This window comes from Cottoperca gobio, chromosome 5, assembly GCF_900634415.1.
Source record: "Cottoperca gobio chromosome 5, fCotGob3.1, whole genome shotgun sequence".
In the NCBI taxonomy this organism is placed as follows: Eukaryota; Metazoa; Chordata; class Actinopteri; order Perciformes; family Bovichtidae; genus Cottoperca; species Cottoperca gobio.
Genome location: NC_041359.1, coordinates 3072501 through 3099739, shown reverse-complemented (window position 1 = coordinate 3099739; position 27239 = coordinate 3072501). Strand labels below are relative to the sequence as shown.

General features: G+C 41.6%; 2 protein-coding genes across 3 annotated transcripts in view; both read right to left on the bottom strand.

Annotated features, from left to right (window-relative positions):
• Positions 1-1200: 1200 nt before the first annotated feature.
• cldn19 (claudin 19) lies at positions 1201-13407 on the bottom strand. Of its 2 annotated transcripts, none has more exons than XM_029431351.1 (5): positions 12638-13407; positions 7407-7571; positions 6980-7064; positions 5183-5329; positions 1201-2734 (listed from the first exon to the last, which is right to left on the bottom strand). In XM_029431351.1, exons 1-5 carry the CDS (start codon positions 12858-12860, stop codon positions 2698-2700), a joined length of 657 nt encoding a protein of 218 aa, XP_029287211.1. In that variant the 5' UTR covers positions 12861-13407; the 3' UTR covers positions 1201-2697. The 2 variants fall into 2 exon arrangements, with proteins under 2 accessions (XP_029287211.1, XP_029287210.1); XM_029431350.1 differs by having other exon boundaries at positions 1201-2192.
• A 12483-nt stretch (positions 13408-25890) lies between these two features.
• Positions 25891-27239, bottom strand: part of p3h1 (prolyl 3-hydroxylase 1) — a 12574-nt gene continuing 11225 nt past the window's right edge. Inside the window, exon 15 of the mRNA XM_029431740.1 lies at positions 25891-26605. Within this exon, the coding sequence (XP_029287600.1) occupies positions 26114-26605 (492 nt within the window). The 3' untranslated portion in view covers positions 25891-26113. The remainder of the gene's footprint in view (positions 26606-27239) is intronic.

Genomic DNA, 27239 nt, shown 5'->3' with positions numbered 1-27239 from the left:
AATCTTCTTTTTACATATTGGGGAAATCAAAATTGACATGATTGGTTGTATCTAGGATATTTACATAAAGTTGAAAAACGACATGCAGTTGAAGCATATTATACATAAACTTTAAAGGGGAAAGATACTTGTACTTTGTGTTTCTAGTAGAACATGTTTACACACTTAAATTAATTAAAAAAACACATTATTTTTCTCACACTGTCTGAGCATACATGAATACGGGCAGTGTGCATTTCTCTGTGGATTTAGCGACTCTATATTTTCACAGTGTTTATATAGCACCTAGACATGCTTTATAATAAATAAAAAAACATGAAATCTCACTTTTTACAATATAGGACCTTTAACGTACCGTGGTTACTATGTGCAGATATGGTAGGAATAAAAGAATTTAAAAACATTTCTGCAGGACATAAAATATAAAATGTATTCTGGAGTTTTGCAGAATCGTCCAGTATTGATATTCTTGTCAAGTGACTGGGTTGACAAAGACTGTAACTTTGGAAAACATTTGCTTGATATGCTAACTCAGATTGCTAATGCATCATAAATGTTTTAGATGAACTTTGGAATACATCTTTGCCCAGAATGAGAGTTAGGGTTAGGGTTAGGGTTAGGGTTAGGGTTAGGGTTAGGTCCCCTATCTCTTACCTTGGAATTGCTTAAAGAGGACGATTTCATCGTGGCGAGTATAGACCGGAGGAATGACTACAGAGACCAATAACTCTTGTAGATAGATACTTTATTTATCCCGAGGGAAATTCAGTATGTAATGTACATATGGGCAGGTGGAAATCGACTTAAATCATTTTGAACCTATCTAATAACCTTTTAGGGTTCAATAAAGAAATAGTATCACTAGCTGGGATGTAAAATCTTTGACGCTCACAAAACGTAACTGGGTCCACCCGCTTAAAGCTAACCCAGAACTCCAAGCTCGTGATTTACCAAGTGTTTGGTAGCTGAAACACAAGAAGAACATTCGAGCCTTGTTATCAGCTGTAGCAGTGGTGAGCAAGTTAACTTTGTGAGTCCACCTTTGTGCCACAGTCCGGTGGAGCAGAAGTGGAATTCCACGTCTGCAATTACTGAACAACGGGGAGCAAAATAAGTATTTGAGCTGGAAAGGAGGAACGAGTGGGAGGAATGGGCGAAAAGTCAGGCGAGTATGAAAAGTTAGGAAACAACTGACTCAAGTCCATTTTTATGTCTCTGTTTACTTTATTCTAGAAGAAACAGACAAGGGTATACTGTAAATGAGATGATACACAACATTGAGGAGGTAAATATTAGAGAAAGGAATGGCATGGTAAATAAATGCAGGCATCAAAAGGGCATTTGAACACTCAGCAAACTGGCGTTCCTTAGTACAGGAGACAACACACAGTACAGTATGTCCTTTAGAGTCAGAAATACAATGACTCTGTCATTCACACAGAATCATATTGGCACTTAACCAAACAAAATGAATGTACTGGGTATATCCTCAATCCAGGCTACTTGGAAACAGGCACACAGCTTATTACAAACAGTGGCATAAGGCACTATGCTTAAGATAAATGGTATGTATGTATTTGTTGTTTCATAAGTGGTACTGTAGAGTAGCTTCACATTCATTTTCAGAAATCCAACAATAGAAAAAGGCACACAGAACTGCTGGCAGAGGAACTATGGAAGCATCCCTCCGAAGGGATGGGAGACTTTAAAGAACGCAAGTCCAAAACATACATGTGCACAAACATGTGTTATAAGGCACAAGTAGTAAAACATTTTATATGTAGTAAAAATAAAAATAAAACAATAGAGTAGGTGGTATATACACCCGGGCATTTTAACATGTTATAGAAAACATACCCTGAATGACTGTCTCTCCCAAAGTCAACAAAACAGACAAGACCAGGATATCATCGTTCTCATCCTACCGAAGCAAATATATCATAAAACATTCCAAAACACTTTTATTTTACTTCAACAAAGACTCAAATTGATGTTGCTGCAATATGCTTTGAAAGGTTGCTTTTCATAAATTCTTTCTTTAATGGTGTCTGTTTGTCTGTTTGTCTGTTTTGAATTCCTCAGTGAGAGGGTTTTGTCTGTTGACAGAATCTAAACCATGGTATGGCCAGAAGACTCTCCCAAACTACAAGTACTGCTCCCTTTTCTCTGGTGGGGTACTTTTAACATTTGGTCTGCAATTCAAAAGGGAAAAAAAAGACATGTTTCAGTCAAAGTACAGTCACAGCGCACAAAACAAACAAAAGACACATTTACAAAAACACCCAGAGGTCATAGGATATAAGTAAAATCATAAATCAGCGCAACAGAACCACAAGGGGTTTCAACTCATTGTTAACTTTCGGCCAATAGAGAGACAGGGGAGGGTGTGGGAGGTGTAGTAGAGGGTTGACAGGCTGAAAGGGTGGAGGCCATCTCATTTCTTAAATAGAAGGTCTAGTCACATATCCTTTAAGAGTCCATATTTACAGAAAAAGGCTCAGAAGGTAACAAAATAATGGGAGAAGACAATGCATCTTGATTCCCAATAAGACTAATAAGGTGCAGATGTAGTACTGAGGAAAAGGGAATATTCTACTTCAAGAGGTCCAAATTGAGGGTCTAAGAGATAACAGGGAGAAAAAGGGGAAGACAGTGGTTGGACAGTCGGACAGTCTTCGATAAAAAGGCAGGGGCTGATCAGTCAGGGAAACTAGTTTCACTCAACAACTCTGCCCTGAATTAGAGGAGAGAAGAAGACAGTCAGAGAAGAACAGGATTAGAGGACAGGAGGGGAAATAAGAGACACATCAAGACCGCTCAGATTCTCACAACAGCTATGAAGTGTTAGAAAGCAGGAAGAATATAAAGATGTTAGCAAAAAATAATGGAAGTCAATGAGAAGGAGCATGGAAGGGGATGCTACGATTCAGCTCACCAGTAATCTGCAGTTTAAAGAGATTACATACCTCAAATAAATATTAATAATGATGGAGGGGAAATACAACATATTAAGTCAGATTTATCTGGCTGTAGCCTAGTTAGCTACTTGTTCAGATGTTATTTTTTTAAGGAATAGTTTGACATTTTGAGAAATACACACTCTTTTCTTTGGCCATAGCTTCACAGGTAGACTTTTCAGACTTGTTGTTGAGCAATCACTATTCAAAGCACAGCTGCTAATGACAGACCATTGACGCCTGACATCCCCCTTTATTTAAAGGGCACAAGGAATTTCCTATAGACCTTAAACCCCCCCCCCCCAATCTGACAAAAACAGAGCACTACACAAACAAGTGTTTAACAAGGAGAAAGGCCGTACAGCTCGGAAATGGGGGGACTGGAAGCAATTCTAAGAAGAGTTAATGGCTTTATTATCTGGAACAGAGATAGCCAGGCTCTTTCAGAAACACAAATGAAGGCAAATGTATGTGGGAGCATAAAGAGGGAACTCGAGAGTCTATTTAACACACTGTTGAGTTTTACAGGCTATAATGCGAGGCACCTTTAAAAAATGCTGCGGATAACTATTGTAATTCATCAATACCTGTAGTTCAACTGCAGTGACGTGAAAGTGACATGGTTTATAATATGTACAACTCTGTTTTAAGCATCATGCTACCTTATAGTAAAATAATGATGCTGCACTAGTGGTTTATAGCTTATGATCTCCAGTGAGCTTACCCATGCGTGAGAAGTACATGAATTAGCTTAGATCTTAGACATTGTTTTGGTTATACAAGAGATTAGGAGATGAAGGAGTGTATGAATGTGAAAAGATGGTGTTAGTAAATGGAGCGTGGTGATATGTCTTCATGAGAGCCTCCACTTTCTCTTAGTCTAGAGTAAAATGGTGGAATGATCATTAACATCATTCAAACTCAGTCCAACAAAGCAGGCACCTTTTATTAACAATTCACTCCTGCAGCTCAGTTTGTGTGTTCATGTGCAGATTGTTGAGTAAAAGAGGACTGTTTAAGAACTAGCTATTTTAAAGTGAGGGAGTTCGTCAGCTGTTACAAAATGGCTGCTTGAGGACACTGTGTCTTTATGGTCATTCTGGTTAGATTAATCACACATAGCCTACTGTAAACTGTCTTTATCAGGCCGTAGTTACTGAGATCTGGTTTAACAACCCAGCGGCGGTTTACAGTCAAATAAAAACTATCACTTGGTGGATACTTTGATTCCAGAGTCTAAACTCAAAGGTCTCCATAGGACTAACGTTTATATAAACTTTACATATAATATTTGTTTTAGAATGGGCTTTTCATCAAACACAATTAGGCAGTTAAATTCATCCTGCTCATTTTTAAGTTAGGTACTGCTGACTGGATAGTTGCACCACAGTAAGACTAACTAACTGTAAGAGCTCCTCTACGCTTGCTCTGTGTTAACCTGCTGCTGTGCTTAAAGGGTTAGGGTTAGGGGAGATCAGTGTCCTCTGTGATCAGCCTAACTGACCTGTTGTCCTCGGTGAGATTGTAGTTCAGTAACTTTCTCAAGTTTCTGTATAGTGTATTTAGGACTCTCCCTTTACACAATATATCTGCACCAGTGGAGGGTGAATACACAAAGCTATATGGAGGCAAAACACAGATGCAGCTCCAACCAGGAAGCATAGGACATGCCAATGAAAGTTCAGCAAGTTTTGCAGTACCGCTTTTTCTAGCTCCATGTCCATTGTCTCTGGGTATCTGCTGACATTTAGCCTTTCAATGTTTTGTTACTTTTGTATTTTAAAGTGGATGATTGTGTGAGTAGTTGTGATTTTTGCGGTCAGATTTAAGCAGCTGCACTTTATTTCAAGTAGATTTTAAAAATGACATTAATGCACATGAAAGGTTTCTATTCACAATTGAAAGCTTCATATCATTATAAGCTCGATGATTGACATGAAATATGTAGGTCGTCTGCTCACAAATTTAATTAAGTTTGTAGTTTATCTAGCCACCAAAATACTTCCTACTGGTGGATAATGTGTGTGTATGTGTAATGCTGTGTGTGTACCTGTGTGTATGAATGCCACTGTCTAAGTCCTACATGATTGCATGTGTGTTCACATGATAGTCTTTTAATTTTTTTAATTTTTTTAACAGGTTTAATTTGAGGAGGGGGGAGTGCCAAGTGTGTCCGATGCTCTCTGTTTGGGTGGCTGCTGGAAGGGGTGAGGGTTTACACGTACTCCCTGGCTGTGGAAGGCTGTGATTGGCGGTAATATTGTTGCCCTCGCATTTCCTCTTTAGAGCAGGAGCAGCACAGCAAGGCACCGCCCAGCACCGTCAGACTGGCCGCGGCCCAGCCCACAAACAGGGCCGAGCCAAACTCATACCTGTGCAAGAGAGAGAGGGAAAGGTTGAAAGGATGACAGGTGTACAGTAAAGTCTGTGAGTTTACCTGTTTTCACTTCTTTGAATATGTTATTATGAATAACTCTGACAAATATAATAATCTAAATAATTAGTTTATCTTAGAAACCACTTTACTAATTGTCAAAATGACCATAATGAGACAGACAGTATGGGGTGTGTGGGGATATGATACTGCCTGTCTCGAGATCCACCGCCTCTGTATTTCCTCATTTTTAGTAGGCCCACCTCTGAGGGCAGCCGTCAAATATGGCAGCTTGGTCAGTGTCCCTACGTTTCAAAGTATGACACTGTATGTGGCTGTAGTCGGCGGGAGTAAAGGAGGAAGTTAAGGGACGTGGTCTAAAGAGCGACAAAGTCTCCGTAGCTACGAGGTCGGGTGGATTGATAGGGAAAAAAAACAATTCCATGTGAAACAAAAAGTCAAAAATTCTTTCCTGTGGACACAGAAGTTTATTTTGAAAGGTTATGCATGAAACAAGAGTGAATGGGACACCAGAAGGGTACGTAGAGCATCATAGTTAGAAGCATAGGGCTACTGACCGAGCTGCCGTATTTGACGAGTTGCGAGGAAGGCAAAGGCAACTAAAATCAGATAAATCTTTTTGTCTATTAATCGTTTTATCTTACTACATGTTAAAACACAAAGTAGCAAACACTGGCATGGATAAAAATAACTTTATGTTACGGCTGCTCGATAAAAATAAATGGATACTATTTGAGCACAACTAAAATATTAGCTTTAATACAACTGTTAGCAGCTAAAGCTAGCCATGTTTATCAGGCATAATTGTCAACTGTTAGCATCTGATGTTAGCCATTTGTATCAGCAATAATGAAGGATTCTGCAGCACTGAACATCGATGACTGTTGAAGCCTCACCACTGCTGTAACTATACAGCAGTGGTTTGGAATGGTGACAATTACTATTTGTCACCATTATCAATATTAGAGGTGGCACTTTATTTGAATGGAAACAGCTTTAACATATCCAGCTTCAGACTGCTCTAAAAATATGACAATAAACAAGAAGAAAAGAGAGAATGAAACACTACTCTATAGATCAGCATTACTTTCTGTCAGTTTCTCATTTCCACCTCTGCACTCCTCTCAACATCCACTCATTCACTTTGTGTAAGTGCCTTGCACTTTTGGTCATTCAGGAAACAGTAGAAGGACAGCTTTATAAAGGGGGTTTTGTTCCTTGGTTGTCACGTTCCTGGCTTTATTTTGTCATCAGGCAAGATAAATGCAATATTGTGTACATGACATTATCCAGTGTTCCAAGTTCCATACAATTAAACAGAGGTTAACCCGGTAGATTGTGTCTCTTTAATCCTGCAACAAAACCTCCAATGGATAATTTGATAGTTTTTAGATTATGTAAAGAAAATGGCATATGCTGAATAAAATGTGTCACATTTACCTTCAATAATGAACAAGGATCACCTGCATGACAACCCCACACTAAAGAACATTCACTTACCCTTATTTCTGAGAGCATTTTAGGGGCCAACATTCTACTACGAAGTAAAGGACCACTAGAGGGAAGGTCACATATAAAATCTTACATCTGAGATGAGTTATTCAGCAATAGCAGTTATTTTACACACCTGGCGTTGGGCGGTGTGTTTGGGTTGAAGAACTGATAGGACACCTGAGTGGCATACCAGGACACAGACACCAGTGTACATATACCTGTGGAGGGACACAATATTAATAAGAGTGCATTATTACTCTGTGTCAGTTAAGCCTGCAGCATTCCCTGTAGCTACAACAACACACAAATGATTTGGAGAATCCTTATTTAGTTCATTTTCTCCCCTGGGCTTGTGGTTTATGGCTGAGGTCAGCGACTAATGCCTCTAAAATGACCACTTCCTGTTTACAGCAGGGACTCTAATTACAGAGGAGACCCCCGGTGAGAGATTCAGGCTAGAGAAATACCAGACCACTCTTGCTAAATGCACTGTAGATGCAGCAATATATTTTTGGTTACAAACTAAATAAAGCATTAACAGAATACAGCATATATCTTACCTGCAAGCAGGAAGAGAGCTCCTCCGGTCACAGCGATTCGGGTTTTGGTTGCTGGGTTGTTATCTCCCACCTTAGTGCACTTCATGCCCACCACACTGATGATGATGCCCATGAAGCCCAGCAGTACTGACACTACCATGAGGGCCCGACATGTCTGGATGTGGACTAGATAAAGAAAAGAAAAGGAGGAGGCAGCACAGAATGGAGATACAATAGAAGATATGGAAGAAAGAGAGGGCAAACAAAAAGAGTGGAGAGGAAAGAAAGTGGTGAGGAGATGAGAAAATAAATAGAGTCTTTTAGTCCATCACTTGGAATAAAATGCATATTTCTGGACATTAAAGTGATAATTATAAGGGAATGAAGCTACATAGGCCATGCAGGATTGATGGGAGACCACATGCATTTCTGAGAGTCCACCACTGTCCTATGTTCCAGCAGGGGAATTCCAGCCTTTTCATTTCCAGAGGTGACTTTCCTAGCCAAGCTCTGGGACCTTAAATGATCCTGTAAATCTTTCTCCAGATCATTCCAGTGTGGTTTTGCCTTCTCAAAAATCTAATGTGCCGCCCACACAGGCCTCAGCACACACATAACTTAGTGGGAGGAACATATTTACACACACACACACACACACACACACACACACACACACACATACACATATGTACAAATGCACAATATCTGCACACATGCAATTACTGTAGGTGGAATAGACACAGATGAAACACACATCTCTCTCTCACACAGAGCAGCTGTAGGAGGGCCTGCTTTACATGTTTCACACAGTGGGATTAGTGTGGCTTTGTCACAAAGCAAGATTGTTTTCATGGGGCTGTCGCCAGAGTGATCAGACATTGCTGCCTCAAACACAACCGCTCACTAAAGTGTTTGAAGCGATGCGAAGCGCTTGATGACACTGTCAAAATACTGATGGAGTTTGTCTTATCTACCATAAGCGAGAGAGTTGTTGAAATCACAGCAGCGGTAGAACACATGCAAAGTCTAATATCCTTATTCTGATATCTAACAATGCTGAAAAAGGGTTAAATGGTATTTGAAGTAAACAAAACAGAGCCTTTCATACAGGTTTAACAGCCAAGGTCACAGGCATTAGCTTCAAATAAAATGGACTTAAAGTGTACGCCAGTGTTTTTACATCACAGGAGAAATGCAAGGATCAAATTACATCAAAGCCACAAACGCAGCATCACTGAATAGACTTAAGCAGAATATAATAGTTTTTCTTTTTATTCTTAACTCTTAACATGGTCTTCAAAGCTTTGGAAAAAAAGGAAGTGGGTGAATCTGAGAGTTTCTGTGTCAGACATTCCAAGGTCAACAATAAAGTGTCACGCTGAACTAGAACAGAGAAGAGTAGAAGAGAACAGTAGAGCATTGTCTGTCAATAGTTAAGCTCTTCACCCAACTTTCAACTGCATCTCATAGTTGTCAAAGCTCTGGATAAAAGATAGTAAGATTACCTTCAATGAAGATTTTGTTCAACTGTTTCCAAATGGAAGAATGACCTTTCCTGTTTAATTAGATGGAATAGAAAAGCTTTTATCTTAAGCCTTTAACTTTGTGAAAGAGCCATTAAGAGGACCATAAGTGACAATTGTATTTTAAAACTATTGTTTCCAAGATCAAGAATAAAATGAGTAAATAGTTCAAAATAGTTTGACAAAAAAATCAACATAAATAAATTAAGCTTCAAATTCTGGAGCTTTCAAATTCATCTCATCATATTCAAACAAAAGAAAACACCTTGTGGACTTTGAGTTAAGATTTAATTTGAACTGTTTCTAAGGTCAAGAATTAACTTTCACTCTCAACTAGAATAGTTTGACCAAAAACAGAAACTTCCCTCATAATCTTCAAAGTTCTAGAAAAAGTCTATTGTTTCCAAGATTAGCAATATAATGAGAATAGAATAGAATTGACTGTCAATAGTATAATAACTTTCTCCAGAGCTTTCATTCACACAAAACTAGGAGTCGGATCTGTAGATGTTTTTGTCAAATGACTGAGTCCAATGTCAAGAATAAAATGCTAAACTGGAATACAACAGAATGAGACGTGTGTTAGAAAAAATAAAAATAACTTGAAAAAGAGCTGTAGATCAACAGCCTGAGCAGGAACCTAAAGTCATCATTTGTCATTGTGACAGAAACACACACACCATCATTCATGGTGCCGCAGTGAAGTAGCATTTCAGAAGCTGATCTGAGGGACTTATGATGGGGGAAGAGGACGGAACAATCTTTGAAGTCTGATTTATGGCTCCACGGCTCCTTTTGATGGAGCCTCTGAAAAGTCTTCAACAGAGAAAAGGTTTCATTTTAATTTCTTTCATCCACTCTGAGCATTCCTCTTTTTGCTGAGGGTGTGCAGGGGTTAGGGCCGATGCTCTGACCAGTTTCAGCTGGTGACAAACCAGAAGGGGGTTTGGGGGCCTTTAGGGTAAAGTAAAGGCTAAAAGGAGGGAGGGAGGGAGGGAGATGGGGATAGGCTGGCTCACCCACTAGGCCCTCTCTCTCCAGTGCCAAGGTTGGCAGTGCCAGCCACAAGCTTTCAATGAGTGTGTGTGTGTGTGTGTGTGTGTGTGTGTGTGTGTGTGTGTGTGTGTGTGTGTGTGTGTGTGTGTGTGTGTGTGTGTGTGTGTGTGTGTGTGAGAGCATTGTTAGGTCCCATTGTGAGGTCACTTGTGACTCTGATGTACGTAATATCTGTTTGCCCACTCACAGCACAAGTATGAAACTAAACTCCCATGTTCCACTTTTACATCAAATAAAACACTAATATAATGCTCCTAATTGTATTACCTGCTACAAACATTATATACTTATATACACAAAATACATAAGCCTGATAGATCTTATATTTTATTCCTCTGCCCCAAAAACGCTTAAAAAGACATCAATGAGCCTCACTGTTGCACTGGGTGACATGTTCCTTCTTTACCATGAACACACGGTGTATCTCACATACACCGTGTGTGTATTTGGCCAAATGTGGATTATTCTACAGCTGAAAATAGTCTCAAATACTCTCTTTCCTCCTGTTTCAGTAGCATTTACTAAAAACTACAGTGACCAGCTGTTATAGGAAATTGATGATCCTTGTGTAAAAGTAGATATTTGTGATTTTTAAAGATTTACCTTTTCAGTAGGAACCACTGTGCTTGGGGCAGGAAGTAGGAAAGTATTGCGAGGTGGACTAACACATTGTTGGCTTTGTTTTTTTCATGGCATTTGTTGACCATAAGAATCCCTGAATAAACGACAATTAATGGGAATTGGTGTGTGGATAGTTACTTGACAACTGATTAAGCTCATTTGGGAAGCTGATCAATAATATTTAAAGTATTAAATTGGAGGCAACTTTTCCTAAACGCAGTGTCCTTGTCTGCTGAATCTGAATCTGCATTCAGCAGGCAGGATTACACTTTTACATGAGTTTACATCAGACAAACAAACACCATATGTTTTCCTTACACTTAAGTGAAAACAAGGTGTTTAAGATGACAGAACCGAGTGGCAGAGGCAAGTCATTGTATCTTTAATATCACGCTTGGATGTTTCTGGTTCTGAAACGCTGTCCTTTCAGCACCACCACCCGCACTCTTCTAAAAAAAATAACCATCCTTCTGAACTGATCATTATCTCCTCTTTGAGCATTATAGTCAGTAAACCTGTAGCACATCCAACAGTTTCCACTACGGCTGCTTGGATCAGTGGAGCACAGTCTGGTGAACAATTAGACCCTCCATCACATGCTGCTCCTGCTGCGAATGTAGCCCTTCAGAACTCACATCAATGTTACTGTTGGATCAAACCAACACCAGAGGGGTGTTTAATCAAGATTCAGACCTGCAGTGCCAACTCTGACCCCGGACACATGATTGGATGCTGATCTGCTCCATTTCATAATCTGTCTGGGGAAGCACCTGAATAAACCTGTGATTGATCAAGAATGCTCGGTCATGACTTTCCAGTACTGTGTTCATTCAGAGGTGCATAACCCTTTAGAAGAATTTATTCGCTGTTTGTCTGAGTCTGTACTCACTGGGTGTGTTATTGGACAAATGGAACAATGTGCGCGTGTGGGGAAGACGGAGCGCATTCTGGGAATATCTCTGGTGTTTGGCTCAACACTGCCCTTTTCTTCTCCGAACAGCCCCTATTCATCCCCAAGGACAATACACTGTTCTTATTGCTGCAATGAACCAAAGGAGATGCGAGATCAGCTCGGGCGCCCGTCACACAGAATGCCACAAAAAGTGTTTTTATATAATGACTCCCCAAGATACCAAAATGTTTGCAAAGTGCCTCATTTGTTGCTTCAAGGCAAGCGTGCCACAGCACACATCGGCCTCAAACCACAGAGAAAAACAGACAAAAAGTGTTCATTGTTTTATGAAAATGACTTCTGACCGAGCCCACCCCCTGCAGTCTTTCATTAGAATCTCTAATAGGATGATTTAAGCGGACACTAAATGGATGGACTCCTATAATCTGTGTGCCATTAATTATGAGTCACTAGGTCCCACATACAGATTGGAGATGACAAGAGGCTCATATTCTGAGCTAATTTATGTCTGAACCCCACATTCCTGACCCCCTCCCTCTCCTCACACATTACATTTCATGATGTTTTGGAGTTTTAATTTGAACAGAAGCATTTTAAGTGAGATTTACAGCTTCTGAATTGAATGTGTCGCAGATAGCTTGGGGACTTGTTTTCCTTCTTGTTTGCTGTGATTAATACGATGTGGGGACAAATGAATGGGCCAGCTACAATAACTGTTGTGATTTGTATTACAACAGCATGGATATATCGCCGGATATTTAACAAAAAGACGATTAATAAAGAAAATGAAACTCGAGCATTCAAGATAGAAAGTGATGTGAAACAGTGTGAAGTATAGAGTGTGATGGAAAGAGTTAGAGATGCTTCACAAGCAGATAATACTTTACCTACATTTTAACCATGCTTTTCCATTATCTGACAAATGATCCAGTAAATATCCTTTAATCAGCTTCATAGTTACCCTTCAGCCCACTAATATTCTTTTTCAGATTTTGTTAGTCATATCATGTTTCAAGTATGAGAATAATCCTAATCTTACAATATGCCTTAATGATCATATTCAGGAAGAAGTTTTATCAAGCAAAAGCCACTTCAAGTTAGTCATGTTTTGTGAAGCCAAATTCAAACATCGTACTCACTGTCCAGCGAGAGCATGGAGTCAAAGATCTTGCACTGCACCTGTCCTGTGCTCTGTGAGGCGCAGCTCATCCACAGCCCCTCGTACAGACCCACGGCCGTGATGATGGCATCGCCAGCGTACGACGACTGCTTCCACTGGGGCAAGGCAACGGTGGAGATGATGCCGATCCAGCCGCCCAACGCCAGGAAATAACCCAACAACTGGAGACCTGAGTTGGCCATCCTTATCTAGCTCTGTCCCTCTACTTATGTCTGCTCTCGCTCTTTCACTCCCTGTTTTACTTGCAACAGCTGTTTGTGCGGCTGACTCTGATGTGTCGCCCTTTTCTTTGAGCTGTCCTTGTGGACACACCTGTAGCAAACCTGTTACTTCACTTTTCTCTTCTCTATCTGGTCACTCTGGGCATCTCCTTTTGTCTCTCTGCTTGATCTGTCATCTGTAGATATCCCCTCTTTCTCTTCGTCTCTAACTCTTTGCTTGAGCTCTCCACGTCCTGGACTGGTATTTGCCCGTCAGTTGGGACGATGAGTTGATGTCTCCTCTGAGGACTGTGCTATCTGATTCCTTAATCTCTCTGGGGCTCAGTCAAAGTGGAAGAAAGCCTTTCTGGTGGTCAGTGGTTCAGTTCAATCAAGCATTGTCGCTGGGCTGCCTCACTCTCTGCATGGCTTCTTCCAATTTTCTCTCTCTCTGCTGCTTGCTTACTTTGCCCCACTACAATCTTTCCATCTGCTCCAGGCTCAAGTGGCTCAATGAGGGATAGTAGGAAAAAAAAGTAAAAGGGAGAAAAAAAAACGTGAACACAAAAAGTCCTTAACAGGCTGACCACGGAGGGATGGGGTAAGGGGCTAGCCAGTGATTGGACTCCTCTGTGTTGTAGGAACGCCTACGAGGAGGGAAGAGGGATGGGCTGGTTGGGAAAACAAGCACTGTTTCAAACAGAGAGGGGAAGAAAAAGATTTAGCTCAGGAGAGGAACCAGCATAGGTAAAGTCATAATGACCATTTCATTAATGAAAAATAATCAAGCATTTCTTGCTAAATTGTTCCAATCCAATTGAAGACTTTGATTCTGTATCAATCAAACCCTGTTTCACCAGGCCTTGGACGCATTATCCTTTAAAGGTTTGCTGCCCCCGCTGGAGCTGCGGAGGAGGTGGTGGTAAAGTGCAACAAACACACGTAAATCAGCATCTAAACAATGCCTGGCTGAAAAGGACGTGTCACATCCAGACAAGCTCTCTGGAAATTATGGGCCGCCAAGGCAAGCCTCCCCCATCACCATGGCAACCGCGACAAATGAAGAGCGAGAAAGATAGAGAGCGAGCGAGAGTTCACCCGACTGTACATCCTTGCGAGCTGCAAACGCAGACACACTCCAGTCTTTTGTGTCTTTGGAAAGAGCAGAAAGCTGTTTTCCCACAGTTGCACACCCGATCAGCTCAACTCATTACATTACCTTCAATTCACTTCAGGTTAACTCCATCATTCTAATCTCCGTCTCAGAGACATGGCCGTTTTATCACATCTGAAAGAGACATGTCTCACCCCCACCCTGTGCACACACACACACACACACACACACACACACACACACACACACACGCAACAGCCATGTTCTTGCCTATACTCTCAAGGTTGGTTTTAAAAGACGTTGAATGTAACAAAAATATTACTCACCTAAGAATAAATAGTAGAAATGTAAAGCAGGATGTTGTTGGTGGTCCTATTGTTCTGCTTTAATGAGTGTCCATTTGTCTCCGTCTTTGGTTTTTCTGTTTGCCCTTTTCTTTCTTTTCTTACCTCTCCTACCAATTGAAGCTTGAACTTGATCTACCATAACGTCACAAAAACACCAGAACATGTGAACATGCATGTGACCGCACTTATCCGGCACTAAGTATGTCTTTGAAAACCCTTAACTACACACACACGCACACACTCACAAATTCACACACATAGAAAGAGCCATACATGGAGGTCTTCACATGGGACAAGCCAACCCTGGTTTATTATTCTCCAAGCCTTTCTCATCCCCACTATTCTTACAGTTTTGCATATTCAGGGTGTACGTATGTGTGACCGTAACCATTGTGTGTTCAGGTTTGCAGTGTCGGTAATGAGGGGCTTGACATACGGGGTGAGTTGTGGTCAGAGCACAGAGGTCAACTGAGCACGAGAGGCAAAAGAGATGAAAGAGAGGCAAAACAAGTGTTCAGGTCCAGTGCAGTGGGTGGAGCAGTGGGGGTTTTCTCATTTTGAATCATAACACTTTGACACTGTGGATATGGCGTTACAAGTCCGAGTGAAAAACTCAACTCAGCAATGTTTTGAGTGTAAAACACTTGCTGCCTGTAGTCCTCCTGCCTAAATGAAAAAATAAGTTATTTGCCATTGCAACCCTGGCTCCTAGAAAATTACGTTCCCATAATGATTGCAATTTTAAACACACGGTTAATGTATAATGGTTTGGCTTAAAATAAGTACATTTGTTACGTTATTGAAGTTACAGATGTGTCAACATTGACTTTTGGTGTCATTCGGGACACAAACACCTGGTCTCCTGGGTAAAAGTCCCATGTTTGTTTGATCCATACATCCACCAACCCCAACTTCCTCTACATGCAGACTCTGTGGCTTTAAGGCTACATAAGATACTTCTAGCATAACACATCTGAATCTTAGCGGTCGAGCGATGATGAACTCCTGGAGTGACCCTATTACTCTGGATAATCTCTCAACAGCCAACTGTTTTCTATATGTTTTTTAAAGGTGCAATGTTTAAGAAATGAACAGAACTTTAGTTTGAAGTAGCAGTTTTAACAATATGTCAAAGACGTATATTTATCGAAACCCGCAGCCTCCCCTCCCGGCCAAGAAGTCTCGTGGCGGCAGGGGGGACCAAACAAAAATACGTAACGTTTTTAAGTTCCTCTGGTTAGTGGCACAGTAAACACAAAGATGACTAATGTAAACCATAGGCCAACGTTCAGCAGTTTGGTCAAACTGTGCGTATTCTTATCCTGCTGTTAGTTAGTACTTGTCTTTTTCAGATTGTATGGATTTGTGTTAATTGCTTTTTTTTTGGGTTGACGCTAAAACTACACTCTCAGTAGAAAACGTCTCTGCACCATCTTTCACTTTCCATCAAAACAGCTACACGAGTTACTTAGGGTAAAGGAAAGTGTAAAGCTTCTGGAATAACTGAATAAAAGATGATTTTGATATTGTGAACATGTTACAGTTCGGACAAAGTCCATCACTTCCTCTGACTGTACCCCAGAAAAAATCCCTGTGATGTCAGTCTGGGCACCAACACCATTACCAACATGGATAAAGCCCTTCACTCCTCTCAGCTCTTATCTCTTTGATATGACTCTCCCCAAACAGGAAACCAGCCGATGTGCTTAGCAAAGTATCATACCCATGCACACACAATCAAGGCATCAGGAGCCAATCAGATTAGCTGGAGTTGGGTTACAGCAAGACACGTGTGGACATGTAAACAGTATTGGAGGAGAATTACAGGCAGGTTGTGGATTAGTCTATTTGAAGAAACAGATATGGATTATTCAGTGAAGCAGCTTCACTTTGATGTCACATGAAGGACATTTGTATGCAGTCATACATCTGAAAGATAAATACATCACTTGGGATGTGAACTTGTACACAAGTTGTTTTCCCAGAGAGCTCCAGTAAACTTTAATTACTGTACGTCAAGTCTTTCCTGTTAATGTTTTTCACCGAGAGAGCCCACATGAGAATGAATGCTAACTCAGCACATTAATAATGTATGTCTGGGCCCCAAGGAGAGCTCCTCTGGTCGGGCTCAAGTGTGCCTGAAGAGACTGTTGGCTCTGCTCATTATAAAGTTGAACAGGGCGTCTTTTCCACAAATTAGACAGTAGCATCAAGTGCTGTGATACATAATAAAGCAACGTGGAGGAGAAAAACAGTTTGAGAGTTGAGTGTTTGGCGAGGTTATTCTTGTTGACTGATGTCTTAATTGCTTTGATTATGTCATTTTGGATACTTAAATCTTTCTGTGAGAGGTTGGTGAGAGCACTTTCGTTGAATGGTCCAAAGTCTTATACATCTATACAAAGGCAGTGCGTTCTACGAATTCTTTTCATCCCACTGTTTCCTAAACTCACTATGGTGGACTATGCTTTCATGCCTGGCTTCAGTTCAGTTGTTGGGTCAGCGCCTTCTGGTGATGGTAGTAGTGAAGCGTGTGACTGTCAAGGGAGGAATGGAAGGAGTCCCATCCTCTCCACTCCACCCGCCTTTCCCCCATCACCTTCCTTCCTTCCTTCCTTCCAACTCCTCACCAGAGGATACATGGTTCAGTGGGTGCCATCATGTTACTCCCTTTTGCCTTCGTCTCTCCCCACTTCTTACCTCTCTCCCTCTCCCCAGATTTTCCAGACCCCTGCCGCACTAAGCTGAGCTTAAGAGTCAGCTGAGCTGATCAAAGACCGTAGCCATGTAGTGGCTAACAAGAGGCGAGAGTTCCCAACGACACAGGACCTCCCAAGGGTTTCCACCACCATAGAGCTACTGCAACTAGAATGGACATGGAGGACACAACTCTGCTTGCGTGGCTGCACAAGTAGCTGTGTGGTGTACTTACACAGATGGCTGTCTGTTTTCCTGGGAAAATGTATGTATGCTTGTGGAGTCTGAGCTCGGGTCAATGGTACGTTTTGCCATCTTGCTCTAGTGATTTTAAGTCTACAGAGAGAGCCGCCCTCCATTACCTAGCGCCCCTGTAGTGAGGGGAAGGCCCAGGTCTTGTTCCCACCACTCTCCTCCCTCTAACCTCACCACCCCTCCTCCTCCATGTACCACTCTCATCGTCATGTCGACCTCTTCCAGTTTCCTCTGCGTGATCAGGCCCCCTATTTTTACTCTAATTAGACCTAGCAGGCTTTCCCTCCTCTTCCTCCTCCCTTTGTTCCCATTGCTTCTTTTGTCCTTCATGACCTTTTTCCTTTTACAGTGTAGGCCGGAGACCGCTGGTTGACCCCAGCAGGAATGAAACCACAATTCTCTGCAATGATGTATTTTTGTCTGATGGTAAATGTTGGACTAGGGGTGTCCCTTTGTGTGGACAATATTCAATTATTGATCTGCAAAGATTTGTCTTAAGGAGAAAATGACATTGTGTCAATGGGCATTCCTAAAATGCAATTGGTCTGACCTGTTGCATGCCTGTTGTTGTGCACTGGGATACTTGTATTCTCTTTGCTAACACACAAATGGGAGAAACTAGCGAGCCATGCTAACAGATAATCATTACATCAGATAAGGTTCTCTGCAGACTTTGTAAAACAGCTTTAGTGTAACACAACTATGAAGACAAATCTGACGAGTCATGTTAGCTTGTCACTCAAGTGAGGCAGTGAAGACCCCGGGGGAAAGAAAAAGAAGGTCCAGAATGTAGTTTAGGATTAGGTTACGTGTGTTGCGTTCAAATTAATTCAAACCAATGACTTGTTTGTTCTGGTTCAATCTATTAATACTATAAGTTTGATTGAGTTTTTAGTTTATTCATTTGCACAAGTTAAAATAAAAAAGGACATCAAAAATAACATGGAATATAGTGTGCAGGGAAAGGAACATTATGAATTATTTATTACATCTAAAAATAAAATAAACGATTAAATACAGGTTCAGTGTCTTTGGAAACAGTATTATAAAAATCAAAAATAAATGTAACTCCATGTCCAGTTACTAAGAGCTTTCAACAGCATCTAAGATGGAGATGGAGCTCTTTCCTTTCCTTTCCTTTCATCCACTGTGGACGACCCACTCACTAACCCTTTTCATCCTGCCCCAGAAAAGGGTTAGTGAGTGGGTTACATTTTTTCTTCTTCCAACATATAAAATGTTAATTACAATCCATTCATTATCTGTATTATCTTTACCCTGGACAGGGAGACACAGGACTAACAAATAGAGACAGACAACCATTCATACTCACATTCTCACCTACGGGCAATTTAGAGTCAACAATCAACTAACCTTAATGTGAACTGTAACACAGTTAGGGTAACTGACTGACCTGCATTTTACTCTTAATGATAAATGCTTATTACTGCCATTCTTTCTATTTCTCCTATCTTCTCCAAGTCTCCTCCTCTTTAACCACAATACAAACATAAACTATCCAGCCCATGCTTTGTCTTTTTATTCTAGTCATTCCCTTCCTGCCCTCCACCTCTTGCCACCTTATTAGCCGTCTCCTCTTGTACCACACACTTGCTGAAACCAAATCTCTTGCACCTGCATGTTAAGGCTCTAACCGGTTCCCTGAATTCCTGAAAGCACTGTGTTGATCTGACCTTCCAAGAAAGACAGGTACGTGAAGGGGAGAGGAGAAGGGGAAAAAGAAGGGGAACAGAGAGAAGAGCAGGAATCCTTTTAGTGGCTTGCAGTGCTGGTGGTAGTGGGGAGGGCTCCTCTTATGGGTGCGCATTTATCTAGAGCCGGAAAGAGCTTCATTGTAGCCTAAGGTTAAGCTAAGGCTCTGGAAAATGACTGCTTCTAGTCTCCTGAAAAAGAAAGACTCTCTGGTCTGGAGTGGGTCACTGAGTTCCTCTGTAGCAGTGCAGCTTCCTCTCACCCTGAGAAGGCCCACATGGGCCCACTACGTCATTATGTATGTCGTAAGAATAGTACGAGTTCTAGAATACGAGCACACAATCTACACAGTAGTGATGGGAGTACAGTGAGGATGACAGGAGAGTCATCCACACCTCGAGTGACCACCGATGAAAATGTTTGGTTAAGATGACATACAGTCCCAATCTGTGCGAAATTGCACATTTTGGTGCATGTCTATTGTCATATTTTGTGTGCGTGTGTGTGCGTGTGTGTGCGTGCGTGTGTGTGTGTATATACTGTATGCGAGCCCAACATCAACAGACAGCCAGTGGGAGGTGGAGGAGCATAGGCCGGAGGGTGAACAGCTGAAGGTGACTATAGAGAGATTAAAAAGAGAATGTGGGACTTAATCCACTGTTATACAGCAGTCTCCACTCACTGAGAGAAAGCAAAGAAAAGACGAGCATTCCTCCCAGCTCTCGCTACGCAGCACACAGACCAGGGGCTACAGGCACCATTCTCCTGCCATCTGGCCTTAACCAAACACTGAACAGCCCCTCGACCCTCCTCTACCTCCACCCTCTCTCCATCTTCACCCTCGATCCTCTGCAGCCTTTCACCTCCTCCTCAGCTCCCACTTCACTTTTCTTTTGTTTCATGTTCAGTACAGGTGGCAATCAAACACGCCACAATCAAATATTGTTTAGATACTTGTTATATAAATAGACTTATTATTGGTATTATTAATATTATTATTATTATTATGAATAGATGTAAAGGAAGCAGACTTAGGGTTGAAAGGTCATTGGTCCAAAGAGATTTGTCTCTCTGTGAAGAGCCTGAACTACATTCCCCTGAGCAAACGGCTTGTGATGTGCAGAGAAGATACTTGTACTTGACAGAGGAGACCTCTGCAGATGACTGGCCCCCAGTAAAAACCTCCTGAAGGATAAACAATGAAGCTGACTTCAATGACAAACTCCAATAATCCACTATTAACCCATAACAATACAGCTTATTATATGAAATCAGCACGTTTTATATGTAGGTTACTATAGCTGGAAGGTTAAAAGTACATTCATTTCCCTCTGAATTGTAGTGGAAAGAAGAATTATTGAGTAGCATGTAATGGACGTAACCTGCTCAAGTAACGTAGAAGCAGCTAGTAACTCCACTGAGGTATAGCACAGGAGGAAATGTACTTCCCTTCTTTTCAAAGCGCAGGAGAGTTGGTCGGATTCCTCACCGCTCATATTCAAATATGTGCCAGCATGTTTTTCAAATATAGGGTGGTAGCAAAAGTGGAGCTTTCCAAGAGCTTGTAGTCAAGTTTGCTTGCAAATACTGCAAAAGAGAACAGGGTATGTTTAGACTTTGAGGAAACCAACAGGAGCAGTAAACTGATGGTTGACTGATCTGGAGGGCTTTGGGGTGAAAAAGATATCGGATCCATGGAATTTGATTGCTTTTATGTCATTTTGACTGCAGAATCACAATGCAGCTTGGTCCAAATACAGTACATGTAGCAAAGATCAACACTATCAAACCTTTTTAACAAACCATATACACTTACAAGGCAAGAAAGCAAAGTTACTTTAACTTGTGGATAAATATAAGGCATCTTCCCTCTGCCAGGGACAAGGTGGTAACACTGACAGGGAGCATTTAGCCCACTGTTTAGGTACTAGTGTCTACAAAACCGTTCTCACACTCTTTGCCACCTTTTTATTGGCTGCTATTCCAAAAATGTGTCATGTACCTGCTGTCTCGTGAAGGAGGATCTCCTCCTCTCTGTCTCCTTCACTCCCCCATGTTGCTGTCCTCCCCACCAACCTATGCACCTTTTGTTACATATAAAAACACGCTTTCCTCTTATGCTGCGTTCTGTTGTCTGTCCTCATGCTAACATTTCTCCCTTGCTGACCTTCACCCCCAACCCCGCCACACCAGCTTTATTCTCCCATCTGTCTCTCTGTAAGTGGGTGGCAGTGAGCCGAGCATCGCCCGGTCTACATTCATCGTAACAACCAGAGGAGACATCTTCATTTGTTAGGACGAAAGGGCCTCCAAGAATCACAGACATTCATCCGGGGGCTTGTTGGTGCTAGCCAACTGCTCTGGCTGAGAGCTGGAGATTCGGAGAGGAAGGTACAGGTAGCGAGGAGTGGAGTTGCTTGGAAGGAGGAGCGTTATCTATCAACATGGAGTTTAACCTCACTGAAATACTCTGTAGCACTGAGAACTTCCCAAAAGAGCAGTTAATACCTTCTCACAGGCTTTTACACGCTACGATACTTAACCCTCCACACTGTGACTGAAAGCAGGATCTGTTCTTTTAGTGAAATTGTGCATTGGAATACTTATTTCTTCAGCCAATGAAGATGTCTTTCAGCCTTTAGCACGGTAGTTTATTCAGCCCCAAAAAATAATAGTATGGTATGGTGGTCGCTGCATCTTACACGGATGCGAAGCTATCAGAGTGATAGAAACAGTCCACACAGACTCACTAGGTGAAAACAAAGTGGCTAATTGGTGATGAAAATCTTCAGTAAAAGGCTAACTGGCAGTTTAGTCTGGAACAGTTATGTTTTCCTGTATATATCTGGCTGCCTCCACAGCTATACATGCCCAGCTTCTTACTGGACCTCTGCTTCCCTGTCAGCTGTGGTCCCATGCCCAGACCGGCACGGCTGTGATCCCAGTCCTATAGGAGAATAAGGAGACAGTTCATGGCGGAGCTGAAGTCATCGGCCAGGCATCCATCAGAACAACCACCACAACAATGGAGCCCTCTGTCCCACAAACACAAGGTTGGTTTTAGACTAGAGGCCGGACAGCGCTGAGATGGACCGGCAGCAGCAATGGAACTGACAGCTACCGTTTGACCTTGTCTTGTACTGTTTGATTAATATTAGGCTGTCTCCTCAAGTCAATCTGTTGAACATTCCCATTGAAACTGTTTTATTCTTGGCCTAACACACCCAATTTCTGCAAAAACACCTCCCACAGCATTGTGCAGTGTCTGACTCAGAGATAAGTGAAAGGCTGATCGTGAAAGTTTCAGCCAAAATGTTGAACAATGAAAAGTTTCCTTTGGATGAGCCGCCTGTAGCCGGAGACTTGGAGAGATGGAGGTCATGTCAGTTCTTGATAGCCTGCTGTTTTATTCTCTTCTCTCCAGAGTCACAGTCACAGTTAATCTCAGCTCCGCGCCCCGCTGTGCCTGACCCCAACCTGCCACCTCCGTCTCCATGCCCACCGCATCGCCAAGGCAACAAGGACGACCATGTGACACAAACATATACACGCACAGGCCTATAGCAATGCACCGCACTCACGCAGTTTGTAATGTTTAAAGAGGAACAAGTGAAGAACTTTTGGTACATATGTATTGAAGTGTGGTGTGGCTGTAGGCAGAACAGTGAGAGACAGCTGTACCAATCACGGACTTGACCTCCGTTGTCTACTGTACTCCCCCCCCACCCCTTTTAGAGAAACAATGGTCAAATCCATAGGCCACAAATATACAGAAAAACAAAGTGGCCTGTGTGTGTTTCTCTCCCTCTTTCAATCAAACAAGAGTAAGAAGATACAAAGAAAGCACTGACAGTACACCACACACACACACACACACACACACACACACACACACACACACACACACACACACACTGGAGCAGAGCAGAGGGGTCCTGTTCATGTATTCTGCGCTGTAGGAGGTTGGGAGCTGGTTTATGCATGACAGCTGAGTCCATCTGCCCTTCACATTAATCACTACGAGCTCAATAAAACTAAAATTGGCTATTTTCTGAAGGTAAATCAACATGGGACCTCTTCCAAATTCTGCTGTGTGTGTGTGTGTCTGTCTGTGTGTGTGTGTGTGTGTGTGTGTGTGTGTGTGTGTGTGTGTGTGTGTGTGTGTGTGTGTGTGTGTGTGTGTGTGTGTTTGGATTTGTGTTGGTGGATGAGTGGGTGTAGATCTGCATTGCATGTGTTTCAGAGTAAAGGTTCTGTGTCAGCTCTGACTGCACTGTTTAAACAGAGTTCAAATTATTTTTCGCTAAACATTTGACTCACACTGACAAAGTCTGTGCCTGGCCTTCATAGGGCAGCAGTGGGACTGTCTCCTCTATCCTTCATCCACATGCTAAACCTACACAGACATCACTTCACACATCCCAACGTCATAGCTGCCTACGCACCAACTCACCAACAATGTGACGATGTGAAGGTGGCCGCTTGTAGTGCTCAACTTAAAGACAATCATTAGCCTAATCTGCAGCTCCATTTGTCTTTACAGAGCTTTATAGTGAGTTTCAGCTCATTGTTTGACTGTCCGATACACAACTTTACTGTTTTGGTCACTAGTTTTGACTTCAGCTGGCCTGAAATGTGACTCCAAACAAAGTCAACTTAAAACTGTAAAAGGTAATTGATGTCAACGTTGTGTTCACAGCTTGTTTCTGCTGCCTCTAATGTATTTATCATGGGTGCCTCCTGGTCGCCTGCTGCCTCCATCAGTTGTGTTATTGTGTGGTGTTGGTAAGAACGGATTTTCCCTGTTCTGCAAGGTAAAATTTCTGTTTTTGTTAATGGAGTCTGGTGGCTTTGAAAAGAGCATAGATTATGTCTTAAGTTTCCCCGTCAGAAAAGGGATGTCTGATTGCAAGATACAGCAGTGAAAATATACTAAATGTAGCGTACACTTCAACTGATATTGGCTTTCTAGTGGTGTAAAATACGTGTTGCTGCTGCCCCTGTCCACAGCGGTACATTGCTCAGCTTCCGTGCTGGTACTGCTGTCTGTTTCTTCAAACTGCCATTCTTCTAATGGACGTTAAATGATATGATCCCTTTTTCTCACACTTCCTGTCCACACTCAGACCATAGGCTGTGACGAGGGGTCACAAATAGACATTGCATTTTTTAAGGGGTCACAAGACAATAACGTTGGGAATAACTGGAGACTAATGTAACTTCCTTTTCACTCACTTTGAAGGAATAGTGTGACAGGAACTAGACGTATTCACTTTGTTGCCAAGAGTTAGGAGAGAACAGTAATACCACTCTCAAGACATGAGAGTAATATTTATGTTCTCATGTAGCTGTGGAAGGTGAATAAGTGTCTTTCCCTGAATGTTCAACGACTCCTTTAACAAGTCGTCTCTGGATCACATATAAGTGAATGCTGCTGCAACACTTTTGATCAGTTCACCATTACAATTTGAACCTAGTCAAGATCCTCGTGATCACATTCACTCTGCATGCTCAGACCCCTGTCTACATTAGAGAGCCACTGCAGCCCTGGATCAGCAACAGGTCTCTGAGATCTTCTGAGCAGGGTTTGTTGGTTGTACCTTGCTTCAGGCTTAATATGAATATAACTCCCTTTGGACTACAGCTTCCTGCTTCGACATGCTTTGTTAAGTGGTATTTATTTTACTCTGTTATTGCACCTGTATCCTGTGTCATGTACATATTTGCTTAGGAAAGTGCTATAAAAATAAACTTACTGTACGTACTTACAGCCATTAGTTCTAACTGTGCAGAACACCCACGAGCTTGCAGTCTTCCAGCAGCCTTTAATAAAACCTTTGAGTATTGTCAAAACAAAAAACTTAAATCCTCTCATGTTAAATCATCTAAATTGAAGTAGGTCTTTGAATCCAGTAGAAAGTATTATAAGCAACATGTTCTTCAAATATGCAGTGATGCTATTCTATGTATAATTTTATCTAATTATTATTATTGATGCATTAAAGAATGCAGCCTTTTAACTTTCTATGTAGTCCTATATGTACATATATATTGGGTGGTTTAATTGAGAACAAAGAATCATACTGCAATCATTTTGCAAAGTAACTATAGTTGTCAAATAAATATAGTGAGAAGTATTTCCCTCTGAAATGTGGTGAAGTATAAAGTACCAAAACAATGTAAATAAGTACTTGAGCACTTTGCTACTTTCCACCTGGAGATGCATCATTAATGATGAGCGTCCATCACTTGAGGCTCTGTAGAGAAAACCTTAAGGTTGAGATTGAGAGCAAAAATCAAAATTTAATTAATTCCCAACAGCAGCGTCCACAGAGAACACAGATACGTCAGTGTAGAGCTAAACTTCAATCTTAGACATGTTCGTTTTCCCAAGCAGGCTCTGAGATTTATAATGTGACACACAGTGTTGGGATGTGCTGAGCTTCAAGGAAGTCAGGAGAACAATGAACACTTGGGCTTTGAATTATTCAGGTTGAAATCAAATCACAGCAGGACTTCCCAAAATCTTGAAGTTCACTACCTGAGGATTTCTCTTAGAGGTGAATCTGTTATGGTTTGTTAAATGAGCAGTGAGAGTGTGACAGTTTACTGAACAATGCGTCCATCCTGACACCCAGTGGTGGCTTGGAGTACTGCATAACAAAAGAAAAAGGAGAAGAAGAAATCTCAACGCAATTTCAAAACATCACTTTTAATTCAATGATTCACACAGTTGATTTGAGTTCTGCTCATATTTACCCCCCCCCCCCCCCCCCCCCCCCCCATCCCCTCTTTAAACCTGTTGTGTTTGGTTCCACAACATGACATCACAAAGAACATAAAGAGAATCCAGGTAGCAAACAGAGATGAAGACAGGTACCATCTATCAAATGCAAAGCTTTTATTAAAAAAAAAAAAAAAAAAAGAATGTTTTAGTTGATTTGGGGAATCTAGCAGTTTGATTGTCAAGTAATGATTTCAGTGACACCTGCAGTGAAACAGCGTTTTACTAACTCAACCTTTCCGTTTTCATTCACCCACCCACAGAAGAGACCGCGTAGAAAATAGTAGAAAAGTAAACAGCACATAGAGTCTGTAGTGCTGCAGGATCACAGCTCCTGCTTGCCGCTCTGAGAGTCTGTGGTCGACGTGTCGTCAGCTTCAGCTTTTTTGGAGTCCTTCTTGGCGGCAACTTTTACTGTCTTTTTTGCAGCCGGTTTTGCGTCCTTTTTGACTACCTGCTTGGCTTGTGTTTTAACCAACTGTTTTCCATCTTTCTTAGCAGCAGGTTTGACTTTGTCGCCTGTCTTGGCCTTTGCTTTGGCTTTCGTGCCTGTTTTTGTTTTGCCGACTGGTTTCTCCTCCACTTTGTCCTTCGGCAAGTCGGCTGGTTTGTCAGCCTGCGTGTCTGCTGGTGCATCTGGCTTCTGCTCTGCTGGTTTATCTTCTAGCTTAGTGTCTGCTTGTTCCTGGACAGCCTGTGCAGGAAGTTCTGATGTCGTCAGGTAGGACTCGGAGGTGTCACTCACCTCGTTTTTAATGAACTCCGCATTCACAGGGGTAGAAAACATCTTCAGCATATCCTGAGCTTGGATTCTCTCCTACAGGACAGAAAAAGAAACATTTGAGGGAAAATAGAATCAAAATGAACCAGTGAAGAGTCAAAATGTCAAGAGCAGAAACAGACAAACACTCTTTTCATACTGCAGTAGATTCATGATGAGGGTGTTTGAAGAAAATGAGCCACTGGCTGGAGTGGAAATGATTGTTCCTTTAAGATATTAAGGTTTAAATGAGGGTGCACCACATATTTTAGTTATGAATGATCAAAGAATAGTACAAACTCAGTGCTGTTGTATTATATTAGGAGGGAGAGTTTTGAAGTTGTCAAAATTTCCTGATTTTTGGTTTCTTACAATCATATTACACAAGTACATTTAACTGAATTCTTACTTTATACACTTATACTGTGGTTCTTGTTTCCTAAGGGACCCTGTTCTATCATTAGTTAGCCTGGCAGTTCCTGATTAAGTGACATGTTATAGATATTTGTATATGATATTCACAGCATAACATTAAGAGTACAAAACAACTGATAAACTGGACAATTAACCCAGATAGTTAACGCGATAACTACAGGACGTTTGTGTAAAACCAGTGATTTAGATGAATTTTGATTATTATTTACTGTGAAATGATTTTCCTCTTATTTTGAGGAACTTTTAATACAATTAT

Excerpts from the sequence above, each read along its gene's own strand:
- cldn19 (XM_029431350.1), bottom strand. The coding sequence starts at position 12,860 with ATGGCCAACTCAGGTCTCCAGTTGTTGGGTTATTTCCTGGCGTTGGGC. Across the intron at positions 7,572-12,637 it reads CTCCATGCTCTCGCTGGACA|TCCACATCCAGACATGTCGG; the intron begins GTGAGTACGATG and ends TTCTTTATCTAG. Across the intron at positions 5,330-6,979 it reads AACACACCGCCCAACGCCAG|GTATGAGTTTGGCTCGGCCC; the intron begins GTGTGTAAAATA and ends TCTCTTGCACAG.